At 36.2% G+C, this 22,761-nt stretch overlaps 4 protein-coding genes across 6 annotated transcripts; all 4 read right to left on the reverse strand.

The window, feature by feature from the left end:
* Positions 1–467: 467 nt before the first annotated feature.
* LOC147553034 (putative F-box protein At1g53550) lies at positions 468–3,882 on the reverse strand. The gene is made up of 2 exons (XM_086669919.1): positions 3,425–3,882; positions 468–2,545 (listed from the first exon to the last, which is right to left on the reverse strand). The coding sequence occupies exons 1-2, from the start codon at positions 3,480–3,482 to the stop codon at positions 1,755–1,757; spliced, it is 849 nt and encodes a 282-aa protein (XP_086526045.1). The 5' UTR covers positions 3,483–3,882; the 3' UTR covers positions 468–1,754.
* LOC147553035 (uncharacterized) lies at positions 667–1,555 on the reverse strand. The gene is made up of 3 exons (XM_086668676.1): positions 1,331–1,555; positions 1,003–1,214; positions 667–919 (listed from the first exon to the last, which is right to left on the reverse strand). Exons 1-3 carry the CDS (start codon positions 1,553–1,555, stop codon positions 667–669), a joined length of 690 nt encoding a protein of 229 aa, XP_086524802.1.
* Positions 3,883–7,841: 3,959 nt separating the features above from the next.
* LOC147553036 (F-box protein At3g07870-like) lies at positions 7,842–9,256 on the reverse strand. The gene is made up of 2 exons (XM_086668677.1): positions 8,081–9,256; positions 7,842–7,895 (listed from the first exon to the last, which is right to left on the reverse strand). The coding sequence occupies exons 1-2, from the start codon at positions 9,254–9,256 to the stop codon at positions 7,842–7,844; spliced, it is 1,230 nt and encodes a 409-aa protein (XP_086524803.1).
* A 6,923-nt stretch (positions 9,257–16,179) lies between these two features.
* LOC147553037 (SNF1-related protein kinase catalytic subunit alpha KIN10-like) lies at positions 16,180–22,452 on the reverse strand. Of its 3 annotated transcripts, none has more exons than XM_086671142.1 (12): positions 21,950–22,452; positions 21,751–21,807; positions 19,850–20,043; positions 19,001–19,185; positions 18,698–18,880; positions 18,444–18,575; positions 18,037–18,222; positions 17,714–17,803; positions 17,546–17,629; positions 17,170–17,313; positions 16,737–16,982; positions 16,180–16,551 (listed from the first exon to the last, which is right to left on the reverse strand). In XM_086671142.1, the coding sequence occupies exons 3-12, from the start codon at positions 20,037–20,039 to the stop codon at positions 16,438–16,440; spliced, it is 1,554 nt and encodes a 517-aa protein (XP_086527268.1). In that variant the 5' UTR covers positions 20,040–20,043; positions 21,751–21,807; positions 21,950–22,452; the 3' UTR covers positions 16,180–16,437. The 3 variants fall into 3 exon arrangements, with proteins under 3 accessions (XP_086527268.1, XP_086527270.1, XP_086527269.1); XM_086671144.1 differs by having other exon boundaries at positions 21,772–21,807; positions 21,950–22,049; XM_086671143.1 differs by having other exon boundaries at positions 21,772–21,970.
* Positions 22,453–22,761: the final 309 nt, after the last annotated feature.

Raw genomic sequence — 22,761 nt, forward strand, 5'->3', positions numbered from 1 at the left:
TTCAACTAATGAATAAGTCTCCATTAGAGTGTTTTTGATTTCTACAAGTCACACCCAACATGCCCGCGAATAGCTGCAACAGCCGTCCATGTGGTGCCATTCCATAACTTGACTAACTTATCAAAAGTAGCTAGCTAGCACTTGCTATCCATTGTCCGTCACGCGAAAAGTAGACATGATTCACAAGTTGTTGTTGGCCCTATGAAAACGATGACTATTCCTCAGATTCGGCAACATCCATGGTTCCAAGCTCATCTTCCACGGTATTTAGCCGCGCCTCCTCCAGATACAACACAAAAGGCAAAGAAGGTAGACCTATCGTTTATCTCTTCCGTCTTTTATGTTATTGGTCTCCAAGAGTAATCTTACATGTTATTCCCTGTGTTGGAAACTAATTATGGATATTTTGTTCGTAACTGAATCTATGAGTGTACGACAAAGTCATAAATCTGTGACGGATTTGAGAGGTTTTGAACCTATAGCCGCACAAAAAGGCTGAATTTTGTATTTTCCACTCTTGTATGAAGGATACAAAGAAGGAAGAACATCAAAAAATTACATAGATATGATTATATCCCAATTAAAAATTACATAGATATGAATGAAGTAAAATAAGTTGCCTCCTACTGAACGGTCAACAAGTACTTCGAGACAAAGTTATTCCTCTTATGTGATTAATCCCTCATCTTGTCGTACTACTACTGCATTTTTTTCTCCGAGAGCTTTCAACGAAACTAAAGTGTTCAAGTGAGGGATTACATTATTCATATATAGAATTTCACTGTCGAGTTTTTCTAGAATTGCAGTTTTAGGATCATAACTACAGAGAACGTAATTCTTCCGCATATGTTGTGGTACCCATGCTATATTGTAGGGTATGTACCACATCAAAACCTTACCACTCCTTGTAAATGCAAACAACTCATACTCATAAGAAACTCATACTCATAAGAGACGAGTCCGCCATCAAAAACAATAGTAAACTCTTTGTGCCAACTCTACAATTTGTAGTCTTTTTTTGTTCGAGAACTACTAGCATCATTGTTCTCATTGAATGACCACACGCTCATAGTATGCTGATGTTTATGAAGAAGACATAATTTTTTCCCCAACACTTTAAGTTCGAAAAAATTACCCCGACCAGTAGCAAAACAAGGTGGGTTTGGAAGCACTAAGAACTTCTCTTCTTCCAAATGGAATGCAGTAATAGAGTCCTATCTTCACCTTTAAGCCAATGAATAGCACCATTAACATAGGTACATTCCCATGACAGCAAGTATTGTATGTCTTCTTTGTTTCTCCATTCCTTATCACTACCAAGAGTATATACTTGAACAGATCCAACCCAGTCATCGACCAAGTGACGAAACAAGATTCTGATAACTTTGTATTGGCTAGTAGAAGAAACAGAACCAAACCCATACAACATTGGAAAAATAAGATGGTTTGCTGTCAAAGATTTAAAATTCAGGTCACCTTTTGGAAGATCAACTCTTTCTCTCGTAAGAGGATTGAATATACACACAATTTCACGTAGTTCGAACACTCCACTCATAGCTAGACAAACTAAACCATTGCACGAGCCGATCAACATATCATGCCTCCAAATTGGAGGGTGGTAGATGTTCGTAACTGTCTTGTTACATTTTCCGTCGTTTAAATCGTACTCTTCATAACAGAGTTGTTCATTTGATTCATGAGCAGAATTGTCCTTCAAGTAGAGGTAACCTCCAGTCTTATCAAAAGGAACAACATTACTTAGACACATTTTGATAAAGTATGGTCGACGGAGGAGAGTTTCCCATTCTACGTCTCCGCCTTGTCCACAGTTGTAGTTCTATCTTCACCTTTAAGCCAATGAATAGCACCATTAACATAGGTACATTCCCATGACAGCAAGTAGTGTATGTCTTCTTTGTTTCTCCATTCCTTATCACACCAAGAGTGTATACTTGGACAGAGCCAACCCATTCGACGACCGAGTGACGAAACAAGATTCTAATAACTTTGTAATCATTAGTAGAAGAAACATAACCAAATCCATACAGCATTGGGACAATAAGATGGTCTTCCATCAAAGATTTATAATCCAAGTTACCATTTGGAAGATTGACTTTTTCTCCTGTAAGAGGATTGAAGAGACACACGCTCTCGTGTAGTTCGAAAATTCCACTCATAGCAAGACAAACTAAACCATTGCACGAGCCGATCAACATATCATTCTCACGAATTGGAGGGTGGTAGATGTTTGTGGTTGTCTTTTTACATTTTCCGTCGTTTAAATCATACTCTTCATAATAGAGTTGTTCATTTGATTCATGAGAAGATTTCTCCTTCAAGTAGAGGTAACCTCCAGTCTTATCGAAAGGAAGAACATTTCTTAGATACATTGTAATAAAGTAAGGTAGACGTAGGAGAGCTTCCCATTCTACGCCTCCGTCTTGTCCACAATTGTAGAGTACTTCAACTGGTAAACGAGAAAATATTTCTAACTTCATATCAGTTGGGAGATCCTCCTCCATCGAAGTGTTTTTTGATCCTTCAACTAAAACAAAACTTATATTAGAAAAATCTAGGGCACCCTAATCTTTGATTTCTAAAAGAATTTTAGGTTTCAGTATAACAGAAATATGCTAGACTAACTCCGACTTAGACGACCTTAACAACTCACCATTTTGTCATTATTTTATCGGGATGCGTATTTCAATCTCAAAAAAAATTAAAAATCTCAAAAAATTAAAACTCTCAAACTTAACACATTAAGACAAGCTGTTTGCTTGAGTGTTTTCCACTGGAAAAGTAAGAAATTTACTACAAAAAAGAAAAACATTGGAGAACATAATACATATACATAGGTTTTCTCATTTGAGTCCAGATACTCTTCTTCTGAGTTTCATTCTACTTTTATTTTTTTGAACGATTTGAATTAATATATAAAAAAAGAAAAGAGAATACAAACATCAAAAAGAACCCAAAAGAAACAAAAAAAAAAACGGGGGTAAGTACAGGTCAAACCCCCAAACTCGACCCACCAAAGAAGGGGGCACCAAAACAACTAACATACCCACCCCTACCGTCCGAGGAGGGTGACATCGGGCTAAGCCTGCAGAGGAGCCCCCCTAACCCTAAGCTTTGGCTGGGGTTACCCTATTCCCGCGCGCAACGCCACCCACTGAAGCTCTAACTTTATGTATAACATAAATCGAAAATGATAAGGCCACCGAAAAATAATAGACAATTTCGGAGAGAAAACTAAATCAACGGTTGCGATTTTAGGGTCAACTTTCGGTTGATTTGTCTTCTATTTCGCAAAAAAAAAAAAAAAAATCATTCAACTTTCTCTCCCATATTCTCCTGGATCATAACAAAATAAATAGTAGTATCTAGGCGAAAAGGTATTATAGTGGAGTTGTGAGTATATTACCTTGATTTTTGAGAGCCTCTAGGCTAGATCCAGAGAAATCAGCAACAACAATTTCCATTTTACATGGGAAATTAAGAAAAGGGTTACTGTGAAGAATGAACTCCTATTGAGGGTTTTGATAAGACTTTCTCAAACCTCAATTTGACAGAGACACTGAAAGTGACATAAAAATATATAGAGAAAGATAGAAAGAGAGGATAGATATGAATATGAGAGTGACGGTTATGGAATGAGTGAGTCAGTACAACTCAAGCAATTGAAATGTGGGTTGTTATTTGTGTCTAGTGATAAGGACAAGAGAAGTAAATTCAAACCTTCTTCTTTTGGAATCTTTATTTGTTGTTTTCAAAATTTAAATTTTGATGCTGAGTTGTTGCAAAAACATTTGAAATTTTGTTGTTTAGAGTCCCATTTGATTGGTGTGAAAGTAGGATTGGAAAATCGGTTTTTGTAAGAACAATCAATCAGATTTCGTCAACGGTTGGTAGCCCAAGTGGTTCCAAGGTGTTGACATAAACTCCAGAAAGCCCTGGAGGTCCAAGGTTCGAATCCCAGAGAAGGTGGAACCTTTGATTATTTGAATTGGGATTATTAGGGTGTAAATAATGTTGTTGGGCTTTAGGCCATGTTCTAGTTGGGCTATAGGCCCGGTCTTGTTAGTGTTTGAGTGGGCGGTTATCGAGCTTATCACATCTATGATGTATCAAGTGCCAAATGTAACGACATATGTAGATCGTAGTCGACTTCCAAAAAAAAAAATCAATTGAAGAACTCCAATTGAAGAACTCCTGAAGCCACAAGTTCCCTTACAAAGTGATAATCAATTTCGACATGCTTGGTTCGAGTAACTCAGAGGAAGCAAATGCCAAAGATTTATATCCAGCTTCAGTACTTGATCGAGCAACTGTTGGTTGCTTTTTGGAAGACCGAGCAATCAATGTAGAACCCAGAAACACACAATAACCAGAGGCCAGACCTCCTTGTGTCTGGGCAGCCAGCCCAATCAGAATCAGTATAGGCCACTAGAGCAGTAATATCTCATGAATGAATTGGAATACCATAGCCCAAAGAACCCTTGAGATACATCAGTATCCTCTTGACCAGCTACAAATGAGCATCAGTAGGAGAATGCATGAACCGAGCAACATAATTCACTCCAAAAGAAATATCTGGTCTGGTCATTGTTAAGTATTGTAAGCCCCCAACAAGACTTCTATAAAGTGTAGGATCAGACAAAGGATCCCCATCTTGAATAGACAACCTCTTTCCAAAAGGAATAGGTGTAGCAATAGGCTTGGACTCCAAGAGATCAGCCTTTTGAAGGAGCTCCAAGGTGTACTTCTTCTGAGTAAGTAAAAGACCGGAATCAGAAAGAGGATTAACCTCAATTCCCAAGAAATAATGAGGGGAACCAAGGTCCTTCATTGCAAATTCAGCACTCAAGGTAGCAATGAGAGACTGAATGAGAGAAGAAAAAGACCTAGTAAGTATGATATCATCCACATAGAGCAAGAGAACAAGTGTATCAACCCCTTTAATGAAAACAAACATGGAGTGATCTGTATAACTCCTTTGAAAACCATATTGCCGAAGGAAATCAGAAAATCTGGTGTACCAGAATCTTGGTGCTTGCTTCAAACCATATAGAGATTTATGTAAGTTACACACCAAAGAAGAATTTTCTGAATCAAGAAAACCAGGGGGTTGCATCATATATACATCCTCATCAAGAACACGATGAAGGATGGCATTAGACACATCCAACTGTTTGATGTTCCAACCATTTGTAACAGCTAATGTAAGAACTACTCTGATTGTGGAAGATTTAACCACACGACTAAATGTCTCAGAATAATCTGAACCATCAAGCTGATGAAACCCTTTAGCCACAAGTCTGGCCTTGTGCCTTTCAATGCTCTCATCCTGCTTGAGTTTGGTCGTGTAGACCCATTTGCAGCCTAACATGTTCATGGAAGGAGTAGAAGGTACTAGAGTCCAAATATTCTTCTTTTGTAAAGCATCAAATTCTTCTTTCATTGCTTGACACCAAGCAGGACTCTTAGATGCTTGTTTATAAGTAGTAGGTTCAGGAGGAACCTCTAATAAACTCGCATAAGCTTGGGGTAGAGGATCGCATATAGAAAAATGGGAGACAAAGTCTGGTAAGTACTTGGGCCTATGAACACCCAATTTTGATCTAGTAGTCATAGAGTGAATAGGCAAAACTGCAGATTCAGGTATAGTAGATATAGGAACTTCATGAACATAACTCATCCTAGAGGTATGACTTGACTCCCCCTGAGATGAAATGGAATTTGTACATGAGGGAAGAGAAGGATGTAATGATACCTCAGGAGCAGCAGCCTCTTCAGTAGTAGTGATAATAGGAAGAATCACTCTATCAGAAGATGAGTCGGAAATAGGTGGAGTAGAAGAAGGAGTCTCAGCAAAAGGAAAACATCCTTCATCAAACACCATATGTCTTGAAAAACAGACTCTACCAGTACTCTTGTTTAGACATTTATATCCTTTATAGATCGAGCTATAACCCAAGAATACACATTTAAGTGACTTGGGACTCAATTTGTCTTCTCTGATTGCTGCTAAGTGTGGATAGCAAGCTGAACCAAACACTTTCAGCATAGAATAATCAAGCACATGACCAAATATAACTTCATATGGGGATTTTCCATCAAGCACTTTAGTGGGCAATCTGTTAATGATATAAGAAGCAGTGTCAAATGCCTCAAACCAATATTGCTTAGGCAGAGAACATTGAAAAGCTAAAGTATTTCCCATCTCTGTGATTTGCTTACTCTTTCTCTCAGCTCTTCCATTTCATAATCTTTTTGCTACGCACTAGGTAAATTTCATTAAATAATTTTTTTTCAAAATAGCAAGATCTTTGTTCTGGACATTGTTGTAGCTAAAAGACGCCTTTTAATTACGGTATTAGTTCCATAGCAAAAATTTGTAGCTAAAAATATTTGCTACGCATTTATCTGTCACGGATCGTGATCCGTATTTATTGATCTTCTACTACGATTTTTTTGTTTTAACTACGATGTAAAGCCATAACAAAAGTCATCTGTTTTATAGTGGCATTTCGGTTCTCTAGTTTTTTCTGAAAGTTAGAGAGTGTTACTATCAAGTTATGTTAGATCGGAAATAAAAGGTTGTTACCTCGCTTCTGGTAGACTATTGTGTCCTATGGACCCTCATTTCACCTCCATTGTTCTGTTTTATGTACGTTTAGGTTTCTTACATTGGTTCTACAAAATTTCACTCCATATTCAAAACGATAATTTTACTTTTATATTTATTAATACCTTTAACAAAGTGTGTACCATTTCACCAAAAAAAAAAAAACAAAGTGTGTACCAGAATCACAAGGCTAAAGACTGCAAACATATTAATACATACCCCCAACAAAACCAACAAATTTGATGTTGTAAAAGCTGTTGAAATGGAGAACTTTTGTGCGATGGTGTCAGATGCAAACATATACAGCAACAAGTAGTGAACGACTGGTTGTGAACACAAGGGCCAAAGGTTTTTTTTCTTCCTATAAAAACTATATACATGGGGATGTCAATCTTCCTCTTTTTCTCTTGACCTAATCTATCTCCTATCAACCACATGAACGTCATTGTATGTTATAATAATGAATGATTTCACTTCAACATCTTAAATATTGTAATTTATGTACTATCAAAAAATGGATTATGGAAGTATGGAACTACCTCTTCTATTACGCAGTAAAAACGTTCATATTCTCAAAAAGGTGTGAGTATGTATCTGAGTGTATACATACACTTACACCTTATCTCGCACTCCTAGAGCAACCTCAACCGAAGCTCCTAAATTGGAGGCTCCCCTCAAACATAATATCTTTGTTTGTGCCAGGCATGTTTGAGGGGTTTTCCGTCCAAATTTCAAATATAAAACTACTTACTCTAAAATTCTAAATTTAGAATGCTCGTTTAAAGTTCAATTTAAGTTTGATAAAACGAGTAATACTACAAAAAGCTATAGGATAACCAAAAGAATTTGGAGAAGAATTGATGTAGAAAAATTGTAGAAAAAAAATTCGTGATCTTTTTAGGACAACAACTCCCTTGGAAAGTCCAGTCTTGGGGTTCCCCTCTTTTTAGGACTCTCAAACTTTTGAATTTGGGAGCCCAACCTCTAACTGATTGAGTTGAATACAACTAATGGTTAAACTTAAACCCCACTTTCTCTTTTAGAAAAAGACAATATATTAATCATAAAAGGATGCCTAGTAAACCTCAAATGAAGATACAAACAAGCAATAATTTTTGTGACAAAGTTGGTTGATGATCCAATTGTAGATGGTATTAAAATTGAAAATATAGTTTCATTGACTAAATCGAAGTACACATAATTTCATTAAGAGTCAATCGTCCTCCCCAGCATAAGATATCCATGCCCTTCCCTGCACCTTAGTACCCTGCAGATGTAATTAGAAGTCAGAATCTAATACTAATTTGAGAATCAAAGAGTTTTCATGAAATCTCAATTTTACCAAGAAACTAAATATAAACATCATGTAAGGTGAAGAAAAAATAAGTTGGCTTGCAAAGTACCTCGAGTCTAGGGTATGTATGTGAAACTATGCTCTTGTCATTCAATTACTGCAGTTGTTTCTCCGAGAGCTTTCAACGAAACTAAAGTGTTCAAATGGGGGATTACATTATTCATATATTGTATCTTGCCGTCGAGTTTTTCCAGTTTTGCAGTTTTAGGATCATAACGACAGAGAATGTAATTCTTCTGCATAAATGATCGTACTACCCAAGCATGGATATTGTAGGGTTTGTACCACATCAAAACCTTACCACTCTTTGTCAATGCAAACAACTCATACTCATGCGCCTCGACCTTGCCTTCGAAAACCATAGTAAACTCCTTGTGCCAACACCACAATAGGTAGTTCTTCTTTTTGGTAGGAGAACTACTAGTATCATTGAATGACCAAACGCTCATAGTATGTTGACATTTATGAACAACACATAACTTTTTCCCCAACACTTTAAGCTCGAAAAAATTACCCGGACCAGTAGAAAAACAAGGTGGGTTTGGGAGCATTAGGAACTTCTCTTCTTCCAAATCGAATGCCGTTATAGTCCTGTCTTCACCCTTAAGCCAATGAATAGCACCATTAGCATAGGTACATTTCAATGGCAGCAAGTTTTCTATGTCGTCTTTGTTTCTCCAGTCCTTATCACTACCAAGAGTGTATACTTGAACAGATCCAACCCAGTCATCAACCAAGTGACGAAACAAGATTCTGATAACTTTGTATTGGCTAGTAGAAGAAACAAAACCAAACCCATACAACATTGGAAAAATAAGATGGCTTGCTGTCAAAGATTTAAAATTCAGGTCACCTTTTGGAAGATCAACTCTTTCTCTCGAAAGAGGATTGAAGATACACACAATTTCACGTAGTTCGAAAACTCCACTCATAGCTAGACAAATTAAACCATTGCACGAGCCGATCAACATATCATGCCTCCAAATTGGAGGGTGGTAGATGTTCGTAACTGTCTTGATACATTTTCCTTCGTTTAAATCATACTCTTCATAACAGAGTTGCTCATTTGATTCATGAGCAGAATTGTCCTTCAAGTAGAGGTAACCTCCAGTCTTATCAAAAGGAAGAACATTACTTAGACACATTTTGATAAAGTAAGGTCGACGGAGGAGAGTTTCCCATTCTACGTCTCCGCCTTGTCCACAGTTGTAGAGTACTTCAACTGGTAAACGAGAAAATATTTCCAACTTCATATCAATTGGGAGATCCTCCATTATCGAAGTGTTTTCCGATCCTTCAACTAAAATAAAACTTATATTAGAAAAATCTAAGGACATCATAATCTTTGATATCTAAAAGAAATAATCTCTGGTTTCAGTATAACAATTAAAAAAAAAATCTCAAAAGGAACTCATAAGGAGTTAAGACAACCTATTCTTTTTCTGTGTTTTCAAATGGAAAAGTAAGAAATTTACTAAAGAAAATAAAAACCCTAGAGAAAGATTAGGTCATCAAGATCTAAGCTCATCATCTGTAACAAATTATAGTATTACTAGCTAGGTGTGAGTATATTACCTTGATTGTTGAGATCCTCAAGACTAGACCTAGAGAAAGCAGCAATGACACCTTCCATTTTGTATGGGAAATTAAGAAAAGGGTTACTATGAAGATAAGTAAATGAACACCTTTGAGGATTTTGATAAGACTTTCTAAGACTTCAACTATTTGATAGAGACACTGAAAGTGACATCCAAATATATAGAGAGAGATGGAGAGAGGATAGAGATGAATATAATAGTGACGGTTACAGAGTGTGTCAGTACAACTCAAGCAATTGAAATGTGGCTTGTTATTTGTATGTAGCTAGTGATAAAGACAAGAGAAGTAAATACAAACCTTCTATTCCCTTCTTTTTTGGAATCATTATTTGCTGTTTTTAAAAATTAGATTGTGTTGTATAAAAGCAATTTTGATGAGATACACTATATAACATGAATTTACTTATATGCCAAGATAAATCGGTTTCATCGTCTTAATTTTTTCTAGTTTTATCAGTACAATATTCATCTTCTATCAGTGATTGCAATGATTTAAAATTTTCTTATTTAAAAATAGAAAAGAATTAAGAATTATAATTTAATAGGTAAAATATATTCGTCTGGCAAATACAGAGGTATGGTTATACCATAAAAGAAAAGTTAAGTCAACGGAGACAGGATATATTGGTATTTGAGAAACCGGTTTTAAAAGGGCAACAAAAATTTACAATAGATATATATGACAATGTGATTGATTAGTCGTTATTTCTTTTTACATTCTTATGCAGAATAAATTGTGTTTCTTATTTAGCTGATTTACTTGTAAATAATACTGACAGTCCACGGTCTCGTGTAATATCTCAAAGATTGACGTTTAGTAGTGGTTCGATTGTTTCTGGTAACTGCTTCCTTCTCTCCGTTAGTCACTTCTTATAATTGAATACTAAAAAAAGTAAACTTATTCTGACGGTTGGCAATCATTTGTACTGTACTGGAAAAAGCAAACATATTCTAACAGTTAACAATCATTTGTACCGTCACAAAGTTTGCTTCTGTGTATTAAGCTTACGGGGATACTCAATGAAGATTTTGGTTGTCATTCTGAATTCTGAATTCTGCATTTCGCAACATTCAATCGCGAACATTTTTGAGTCCATGAATGTCTGAAGCGCTCAGTCACAAGACATTTTAAAGTTACGAATATCTGAGACACACAATCACAGATATTTCAAAAGGGAGCCAAATTTGTCAACCAAAAATGAGCGACTTTCATGGACATTTTGGTGGATTATAGTTAAGAACAAATTTATACATATCAATAATATAATGAAAAAAGAAATACTAACAACAATAACAAGTAAACATTGTCAACCACCCTTTGGTGCCGCTGTTGGACACCCCTCTTAAGCCCACGAGGTCATGGGATCGAGTCTCGATTGAAGCAGTTTGCCATCAAGATTTATCCCATGTAATTTAGGCAATGTATAAAATATGTTGGGCTTTAGGCCTCTTTCATGTTGTGAAGCTTTAGGCCTCTTTCATTATGGTTCAAATTAGGCGTTTATCGTGCTCATCACATCTTTATGATGTATCAATGCGTTGTAGTGACTAACGCATGTCGTAGTCGATTTCTCAAAAAAAAAACAAGTAAAAATTGTCTACCACCATTTGGTGAAGTGGTTGGGCACTACTCCGCGTATCAAAAGTCTCAATAAGTTCGATCCTCATGTAAGTGGAAATCCATGATTTATTGGATTTCAGTATAAATAACATAGACGTATTGATGCAGGCGCATAAACGTGTGGGCCCACGTCCACGCGTGCCCACACCCTATTGGGTCATAATAGTAGTTTATTTAGTAGAGGAGAAGTTACTTTAATATTTGATATTTCTTTAATTTTAAGTTTCTATGTTTGAGTAGTTTATTATTTTAGGAATTCTAGTTTGAGTCTATCTAGGAAGGTTTATTATCTTATAAAAGGAGATCTAGTCTATGTTATTATTCACCTTGAAGAGAATAACCATTGAAGTTATTAAGAATTTAAGTTTATTTTATCGTTTCTTATAGTTTTCTTTAATTATTCATAGTTTATTTTATTGTTCTTTAATTATTCCGCTGCTTCTACATCAAGTGGTATTCAGAGCCATTTTTTTTAACCAATCACAATGGTTAATCCTACCGTTCCTACTCCAACAATCAAAGAGAAGACACCAACTTTTGCCTCCAAATGGGACAACATCAACAAGAAGTTATCCTCGGTTACAAAATTGGAAGAAGCTTTCGAAAATTACAAGAAGAAAAATATGGAAAAATTCGATCAAGTCAATGATTCCATCAAGAACTTATCCAGCAAAGTCGAAGGTATGTGTCACAAGTTTTCTCCTCCCACCTCATCTCTACCGACACCACCACCATCCACCGTCCAACAACCCACTTCTTACCCGACTTCCATTAGTCCACCAACAGTACCCACCAACAATTGCAACATCCCAGGAAGTTCCAACACTTATGCCACTAATCCAAATACACACACACTCTTTGGCCATACAATAAACAACCCATGTCCCACAACACCCCCACCATTCCATTTTACCTACACCAGTATACCACCAACATCTTCTCCACCAATTCAGACCACCAATAGAACTCCACACAACATTACTAGCCCCCACATAACCGTACCCTACCCTCCATTCTCAAACCCACTCTTTCTCGAATCTTCCGCAAACATTGGAACAATTGGCCAACCCATGCTAACATACCATCACATACCCGACCATCAGCCCCCAAACCCTACCTTTTTCAAAAACCCACTACCCACTGCCACATACCCTACAACACCATAAACCACCTTGGGCCACTCAACCCGTAACCAACTTACCTTCTCCCAATTCAACTCTTATAACCACCCACACGTTTACAATGAGGAACAACAACTACAAGCACCTCCACATCATCTTTCTCCTCATTCTCTACGGGAACCCTTCTCCAACCAAACATTCCACCACACATATACAAACCTTAGTTATGTAGGCTACAACCCTGATTCTATAGGCACCCCTAGTTTCCCTATAAATAATATTCAAATCCCATCTATAGCCACCACCCAAATAACCCTACCCCAATATCACCAACATGTTCCTGGTTCCCTCCCAATCTTTTGGTGTCAAACACCATCACCAACACAACAAACCTCTCCTTATTATTCCATATCCCCAACACTTCTACCACAAAATTTTGAATCTTCTCATCAAGTTGAAACTCAGTTATCAACACACCCAAGTAATCAAAACCCAGAATTTAGTGAAGGAAAAGAAGAACAAAAAGAAATTATCAAAACCCATCAAAACCAAGAAGAAGAACAACAAGAGAAACACCCATTAGTCACTACACACACTAAGTTTGATGATATGAATGATCAGTCTTTAGTATTCGGTGGAGGGATTCATGATGGATGTTCGGATTCATGTGACTGGGATATGTCAAATATTGTTAAATTTGATGATTTGATAGTTCCATCTGGTTCAAATCAGGCTTTGCCACCTTATGATGGTTCTTCTTCATCTTCTTCCTACCGTATTCGCATGGAAGTGCCTACTTATGATGGTTCGAATCATAAAAATTTTCTGAATCAATTATGTCCCACATCGCCGCTTTCACTATCAAATCTCTTCCTACAAAATTTTCTTCAAACAATTAAGAAAAAGAGGATCAATTTCCCAATTCTTACAATGAACTTATACTCAATAGTCAAAGATCACATACCAATTGAACAACTTCCATCTAGGTTTCACATATCAATTGAAGAAAACAAACAGTGGGCTCCAGGTATTGATCACGTTAGAGTACATAAACTACATGAAGATGAACGTGGAAAAGTCAATTTTGCGTGGCATATCTACACTACATGGTTCCATATCGATATCTTAGTTAGCGATGGTTATGCTTATACTTTGGCTATTGTTGAAGTATTTTGGAAATTTGTTACAATTAATCTTACTTCACACTTGCTCATAGTACTTCACACTTTCTTGAAGATTCAGTGGTTGAGCCTACCGTGGGAAGATGGCGAGATGAACATTATTTATTCACTAAGGTTAATTTTGCGAGAATCATTGGCATATGAGTTTGGGTACGAGGTTGACGATTACTTGCACATTAGTATCCTTCCATTCCAGTGCAAATTTCGTTCGAAGTGGAAATTACGGATCACCATGACAAAGTTCATCGTCTGCGGGTGCATCAACTTGTTTTCTTCATCGAAATCGGTTCGGGACGAACCTTCTGGGGAACAGGGTGCTGATGCAGGCGCATAAACGTGTGGGACCACGTCCACGCGTGCCCACACCCTATTGGGTCATAATAGTAGTTTATTTAGTAGAGGAGAAGTTACTTTAATTTGATATTTCTTTAATTTTAAGTTTCTATGTTTGAGTAGTTTATTATTTTAGGAATTCTAGTTTGAGTCTATCTAGGAAGGTTTATTATCTTATAAAAGGAGATCTAGTCTATGTTATTATGCACCTTGAAGAGAAAAACCATTGAAGTTATTAAGAATTTAAGTTTATTTTATCGTTTCTTATAGTTTTCTTTAATTATTCATAGTTTATTTTATTGTTCTTTAATTATTCCGCTGCGTCTACATCACGTATGAATAACTGGACTTTCATGGCCCATTAGATAACCTTAAGGGCCTCTAGATGACAATGAGGGTCCAAGATGTCATTGTGATAGTAGTTCTTGGGCTTCGTAAGATAATAATATGTACAGAAAATTGAAGCAAGGACCAAATTTTAAATTTTTTTCAGTTAAAAAGACAAGTTATATTTTTTTTGGTTAAAAACCCAAACTTTATATTTCTTTTTGTTAAAACCCCAAACATTTGTATTTGTTTGGTTAAAAACTCAATATTGTTTGCAAAGTTGTCGCAAAGTGTTGCAAAGTTGTCGTAAGGTGTTGCATAGATGTTGCAAATTAAAAAGAAATACCTAGGAAATTGAAGACTAAAAAAAATTTACGGATCCTTAATTTTTAACCAACAAAAAATTTATAAGGAGTTTTGACCTAATTTTTCTCTCGGATCAATCTGACCCACGTAGGCCTGCTCTAACCTTTGTAAGCATTACCTGACCCTTGACTTGGGATGACCTTTTGTATATTATACTTTTGTAGATTTATGTGAAAGATTTTTAAAAAAAAGTTGAAACCAAATATGTCCGCCAAAAATGACTCGGACATTTATCTCTCTTCAATTAGGACAGTGATAATTTAAATCACAATTCATACCAATTATGATAATATTTATTTCACCAAAAAAATGGTAATACAATAATCATTATTTTTATATGAAATAACATATTTTTACAGATAGAGTTTTTTTTTGGCCCTTTTTTCCTAAATCATATACGCCTGCTTTTGTTACTTCTATCTTTAATGGTTAACTAATTTTGCCAAAATAGAATTAGTTCAAACACATTTTATAGACATTGAGCCACCTGTCACCTCATCTCCCTGTTTCCTCTCCACTTCACCCCATTTCATCTCCATCTCACCTCTCTCTCACTCCACTACACATTTTCTTCTCCAGTAAATGAAAGTCCATAAACTCTCTGTTATCAATGGAAATGTACATGGACGTGAAGTCTATGTCAACAAAAGTCCCGAATCACTACCCCTCCTATATATCCATGTTTAGCATGGAGGAAATTAAAGAATGTGATTACGAGGAATAAGGTTTTGGTAGTACGCAATACCTAATTACGTTGTTTCATTTTGTCGGGAACATGATCGGTATGGGATTAGTTTTGTGCGTAACGATTATAACTTTCGTAATTGATTTTTCGTTTTGTTAATGATAAAGAATGTGAACTTAGTTTTATTCACATATGTATAACAAATTTTTGAAATTGTAGCAACTCCTTTAAAGACCCTAACTTCAGATGGTACTTTGAACATTTGTATGATACAAGGTAATTGGTGATATATCAGATCATTATAAACATAAAATAAATCCATCAAAGATAGTGGGACACTAGAGAAGAATAGCATATGAAAGTTATAATCTGTTAAGAAGAATTTTTTTTCCGAAAAAAACCTGCTCATAATACATTATGAAGACAAAGGTAAAATCGGGTTTTTATGAGGATAAGGCCTTCAGCTCATATATTTCTAGCGCGGTTGTTAAGCCTATACGACCCATCTAAATTGAAAATCGGCTTACGAAATACTTAAGAAAATGGATTTTAGATGGCCATCGATAAGATGGTAACTGTTGTGTATGTGCATCCCTCTGTTTCTCAGCACTGGTGAATGGAGCATAGGGTTTCGTGTGATCAGACAAAGTGACTCCTTATCTCCATATATTAGCGGCTAAAGTTATTTCATTCTTAATGGGAATCTTGTTCTATATTGTCCTAAGTGTATTGCAAGTATAGTTTTTTCGTTTTATGAAAGCCATCATGTGAGGTTGGTTGTCACCTCTAGAAGTAGTTGGACGGGCCCGGGTAGTAAGCCCAACCCACAATCTCGCCCAAACCCGAAATAAATGCCAAAGAATATAAGGTTGTTATCACCTCTAAACTGACATTCCTCCACCTACCACATTCTTATTCTTCTTCATTGTGCTCGAGGAGAAGCAGAAAACTCATGCTCAGAGAGAGGATCAATCACTAATAAATGTATTTCTAGATTTCATTTAACATAGAGAAGTTCATACTACTCGGAAAAGGAAGTGCTATTTCGACTTGCAACCCACTAATTAAAACACAGGGCACAAGACATAATCAAAACCATGAACCTTTATATGTACAGTATAATGGGGGAAGACACTGACCGGACGGACTTGATGAACAAACTATTTTTTTATGAGATGTAATGAACAAACTAATCGTCTCTCCAGTTCCAAGAATCCTGATATTTAGAGTACCCGTAACTGAGAAAGAAAAGCTGCGCAGAGATCGAGAAACAGAAACTGTGGTCCGTTGACTCTTTGTAGATCAAGAAGGAACTTCTCTTCACGGGTCTTGTATAGCTGCCAAATACATGATATGCAGATATTGTTCAGATCAACTCGATATATAATTTATAGAACTAAGCAAACATTACAGGGTGGATAAACCCGTAAACGAACGGCATTGAGTTTCAGATGTACTTTGAAGAATTAAAATTGAGCTTTTATAGTAATGATTTTGCAGAGGAAAAGAAGAAATCACGTACTTGCACTTCGAACTTGACCACGTTAGGTGACATTGCGGCAATGTTGTCATTCTCGACGATGCCTAATTCTTCGCTGGAGTAGTGGTTACCGGGAATGGGATTGCCAACCATGCCGTCACTGAGGCCAGGGAAAGTAGGAACCCACCTACATTTCAAGTTATAGTGTCCGACCTTTTTCCAACCCACATTCAGTGCTTGCAAAGCTTTGACAACTTCAGCCATTATTTCACGAGGATGCGCCCGAGACTTGAAAAAAAGTTATAAAATTAGTCGACATGACTAAAGGATTGACGTATTATACATTTAAATAACTTATTTGCTAAATCCAAAAGATTTACATAAATCCTCTCAATAGCTTTATCACATGCACAGAGAAGGTGGTACCCCATTCATCTTGAGTAAGAATGTAAATGTTAGTGAGAGAAAGATGTACCTGAAGCCCAAGTGCCCATTTTCTCTCAAGAGGAAGATGGGATCCTAAACCAACCCCTGGATAATCAAGGTGTCCTGGGGTTGTTAGCTGTCCAGTTATTGCAGATGCAGATTCAAGGGTATGCATCGGGGAGAGACTGGTTTCCTAGACAAGCTCGAACAAAAAGTTAAAACGATTACTAAGTAGTTACTGAGAATTGAACAAATATATATAATATATATCACAAAGAATGTTATGACGGATCTTCCTTTGCAGATGGGAGGAACATGGACCAGAAAATGAAACCGATTAGCTAATTTGCAGCAGTCAAACTTGTTCGACGGTTAAGGGGAAAAAATAATCTAAGACAATTATAAAAAGGATAAAAAAAAAACACCATTGATTCCTGAAACTCAGCTCCAAGATAACCGCTGGTGGAACGAAACCGGTTGTCCAATAACAAATAATATGCAACAGTTGCCTGCAAATTTGTATAAGACATTACCAACTTACAACAAAAGAAAATTAAAGAACGCTTGCAAGTCGTAAATCAGATATAAGATACCTCATGCTGTACTCTGTTGCGAAGAGATTCTATCAACTGGTTCCTCTCAAATCCCATGCTAATTACTTGCTGAAGGATTTCCTCATCAATCTACAAAAATGGCAGAAATACTAGCTAATTAGAAAGAAAAGAATATATATACATATATATATATATATATATATATATATATATATATATAGATATTTCTAACTTTTATACATACGAATACATGTTCTAAATTTCATTTCCATTTAAAACATATACAACAAGAGCAAAATACAATAAGATTACTCTTAGAGACCAGTAACATAAAAGACGGAAGAGATAAACGGTAAGTCTACCTTCTTTGCCTGTTGTGTTGTATCTGGAGGAGGCACGGCTAAATACCGTGGAAGATGAGCTTGGAACCATGGATGCTGCCGAATCTGAGGAATAGTCATCCTTTTCAAAGGGTCGACTACAAGCATCCTTATTATCAAATCCCTTGCTCCAGCTGATAAATGACTTGGAAGAATATATAGTCCACCCTGAAGAACAACAAGATAAATATCAATATTCATTAGTATAAAACTCTTCCCTTCACAAAGATAATCTTTACAGTGAAGATCACTATTCAAAAATGTAGGAAAAAGTAAATGTACCATGAGGGAACATGAGGGAAAAATAGAAAGATACTAATATTGTAAGAAAAATGATACTTCCACCACAAATGATATATTCTGAGGTCAAATTATAGTGTCAGAGTGACCTTTATTTTCTTGAAGAGGTTAGGAATGTTTTCATCATCGAAGGGCAGGGTACCACATAGAAGAGCAAACAAGATAACACCACAGCTCCAAACATCTATCTCTGGTCCAGCATATAACTTTCCAGAAATAACCTGTCAAGGGTTATGCGTAGAAACTTGGATTGGTCAGCACTTACAGTAAATAGAAATCTATATCATGTCACGGGTCTCTAATATTTTGCAAGGTTTCTACAGTTTTATCGTTCATTCAGTACCTCTGGAGCAGCATAATTGGGACTTCCACAACTTGTCTTCAGAAAATGACCATCACGCATAATATTGCTCAAACCAAAATCGACAATTTTCACATTATATTTTGCATCTAATAGAAGGTTCTCTGGCTTAAGATCTCGATGAACCACCATATTCCTGTGGCAGTACTCCACACCACAGATGATCTGTTTCCAAGTAAAAGTGTTCGTAAGTTACATGAAGGAAGTAAGAAAGTGTCCCTTAACCCCATTACTGCTGTAACAGAAACACCGTCACATATCTAAACAGTGAACAAGAATCCGTACCTGCTGAAAAAATTTCCTAGCTTCATCCTCCTGTAACCTTCCTTTCTCCACAATGTAATCAAATAGCTCCCCGGACTTCACATATTCCATTACAACATATATATCATCACCGGTTTCTATAACCTCATAAAGTCGTATAATGTGGGGATGCATAAATAATCTCAATATCTTGATTTCCCGTTTAACTGCAAAGCAAAAAAAACACATTAATCTCCTATAGTAATATCTGTATCGGACTCTCCAGACCCCACAACAGCGAAAAAAAAAAAAAAAAAAAAATCAAACTACTAGATCGACTTCCCTACGTATTCAATCTATAGGAAGTAGGAATCACTGGTAAAGAGAGGAAGTGTGGAACTCAACACTTGGCAGGGAGAGATGAGCTCGAATCCAGGGTGGTGTAGAAATTAAAAAGGTAGGAATACGGCTTCAAAAAGAACATGGTAGTAACAGAAAGATAGTAAAGATTGACGAGAAGAAATCACCACAAATTGAAGTGAAGGGGTGTTCATAGTGAGGAAGAGATTGACATACCAAATACAGATTAATACCATTATTTGTTCACAATATTATAGTGGTAGACAACAGAGAAAGAACATGAGCTGTTTTGGCGAAAAGGTCCGTAATAACCAAAATTTTGGTAGAGTATCAAATCATAAATTAAGTTACGTAAGTATTAAACTGTTCAGATGGTCATAAAAAATGAAAAAGACAAAGAAATATTTTCAAACTTGTACTCTGATCAAGTAGAGAATCCAAACATAGTTGCTGGGTAGTGAAACCAAGACTACAGGTATAGCATAAATTCCTTGAAGGATTGTGACGCCCATCTAGGCTCATAAATCTAACCTTTTTCTTCCATTTCCATATTCTTTATCATACGACGATTGAGAATTTTGATTGCAACTTTGTGTCCAGTCAGTTTATGCTCTGCAATTTTCACTTTACTAAACGAACCAATTCCTAGAGTCTTCCCGAGTTTATAGTTTAATAAGAACTTATCAGCACCAGAGCTTCCTCCGTAACTAGATCCATCCATTTTCCTGTCGTAATGTGGTCACAAACAACACAAGCATATTATAACATAATACAGCAAACTGTATTCAGCTAAACAATGTTCTTTTGAATCAAATGCTTTTGAATGAAAACCTCCAGATATAAGAGGGGCCGGATGTCCCCACTCGTCATTGAACGAGAAAGAGACTATTTACATCATTTGAATAATATTGATGGCTATTGTATTTGCTTAATAACATGGACATCCGTGTGGCATCCTTTACCACACTAGTATGATGTAGTAGATCAAAATTAAAATGGGGGTTCAACCACGCAGAAAACGTACATACAATATCTCACAGTATACACACTAAAGTAGCTATGAGTATCTTACAAGAGTACCCAAGTAACTGATATGAGTATCTGAGGTATTCAGTAACCGACATGGCAAAAGATGCTAAAAGGAATACCCGTTTTGGGTTTGAATCCCTCACGTGCATTCAACTTTCAGATTCTAAAACAATAATATCTCAAAATTCAGAAAGAGATTGTGTACATCTAAAAATATTGCCCTCATTTTTCAGCTATTTAGTGATCAGAAATGATAAGGTGGTTAATCACTACTTCATTTGCCTGGGTGAATCTGAAATTAAATTGGAATGGCTTAAAGAGCTCAAAAGTGATAAAGATAACAGCTAAAAGTACACAAAAGCATAACAAAACAATAAAGTAGCATAAAAGAAAAGAAAAAAGGCAACTACAAGGCCTTTGAATAGTGAGAATAGAATAGTTTTAGTAACTATGACTCTAAACTCTAATAGCGTCCTAATTTATCGCCTTATAAACTCAAAAGCAAGATATGTCGTACTAAACGCTTGATGAGACGATGCACAGGTGAACTAGCCTGAGAGCACCTACAATCCGTTCAGAATATACCTTCTTCCATTGAAGGTTCTGTTTAGCTTCATCTTTACATGTTTACTGTTTTCATATATTTCTAGACAAAATGCACTATTCTTTCTATGATAAACTAAGAACTTCATAGGGACGAAGAAAGAATACATGTCAAATCATGTCGAAAACAAAAAGATAGCGTTTCTCTCCCAAAAAAACAATATAACCAATAAGATCAACCGCAAGACACAAGAAAGACGTCAAATTCTCTTTCAGCGAACCAGAGAAAATTTCACAGAAGCAAGTTGAGTCCCTCCCCGTCCCACCACTTGAGCTTTTGATAATATAGAAGGAAAATGCTCTCTAAGATAGAACGTCTTATTTATGCAGACTCCTATATAGTAAAAGCACAATGGGTTTCTTCAGCTTAACAAAAATCAAAATATCTAAGTAGTAGCAAGTAAGCCAGACCCGGATGAAACTTGTCTTTCATTTCGGGCTTTCGGCTAGACCATGAACCGATGGACCTAAGGATAGACTTCGTCTTTGAAATTTAAGTACCATCAAGGATGTCAAATAAATCTAGAAAGAGTAAAACAGTCAATCTATAACCCTAAAAATGAAAACCCTCAGCACCACATGCAGATTTTGCTAAACTACTAAAACAGCTGAATTGAACGTAGAAAAAATTATACCTCCAAAATTGATCATAGAATTATACATATAATCTCATATTAAGTAGGAAACAAATATCAAACCACCAATTTGGTGAGAAAAACTGAACTTGAAATAGTAAAAAGAAATTAAGTAATTCAAATTGTGAGAAGTTAGATGAATCAATAATCAATAGGTAATCTAACCTTTCTGTTCAAAGATCGTACCTTTATCTTGAGATGGACAAATTAAGATCCAAAACCCTACAAATTCAAGAAATCGAGACAGCTCAATTATAAAATGAAGTAAAACAGAAGAAGAGAGAGAGAGAGAAAGAGAACTTAAACCCTGAATTTTAGAGAAAGAGGGAGAAAGGGGAGATGAAGGAGGAGATTAGAAATAAACCCTAATCGAGGCGGAATTCACAAAGTTCTGATTCTTGTTGGCAGAGACGATTCCGAACAGAGAAACCACCGGTCACCATGAAACAAATGGAGAGAGGAATAGGGAAAACCGGGAAAATGTGTCTTTTTAAAGAGTGAGAGTGAAGAGAGTAATTTGATGGCGAAGTGTTAGAGGCACTGTAAGTTTTACAAAAGGCACTCGCTCATCGAAAGAGTCTCCCAAATCAGAAATAGGTAGGGTGTGCCATTTGTAAAACTCATTGTGCCTCTGACGGCATCTCCAAGGCAAAATGAAAAAAGAACTTAAATAGTCTTCTGTGTCAAGGCTCAATTGAATATGGGTAGATTTGTTTTTAATATTGAGTGGCCTATTCAGATCCTCAAAAGAAATCTCAAATATTGAGTTTCTTCTTGAGATATCTCAACATTAAATGATGCCACAAGAAACTCAAAAAATCTTAGGTGGCACTTTGAGTTTTTCAATTTAATTGTTGCATTGGAGATGCTCTAAGATTAACGTTGAAGATGACATTTAAATCAAAATTTCTAACAAGATTCTTTTGGAGATGGATAAAACTGACAACAATCAGTAATAAAGATGATGTCGAATAAAGAAGTTAAGGGGGAAGAAATAGTGAAGATATTAACCAACTCATAAACCGTGTGGGTAGGGAGAGAAATAAGTCGGTAGTAGTTATTGTAGGGAGAGAAAGCATGGGAGAAAATCGTGTGGGTAGGGAGAGAAATAATTGATTTTATACCAGCTGTCGGATGTGATCTCTGTCAAATTTTCAATAAAAATAGACGGTCAGA

Source organism: Eschscholzia californica, unplaced genomic scaffold (assembly GCF_041429995.1).
Source record: "Eschscholzia californica isolate CP2 unplaced genomic scaffold, dmEscCali1.0.p SCAF_3, whole genome shotgun sequence".
Lineage (NCBI taxonomy): Eukaryota > Viridiplantae > Streptophyta > Magnoliopsida > Ranunculales > Papaveraceae > Eschscholzia > Eschscholzia californica.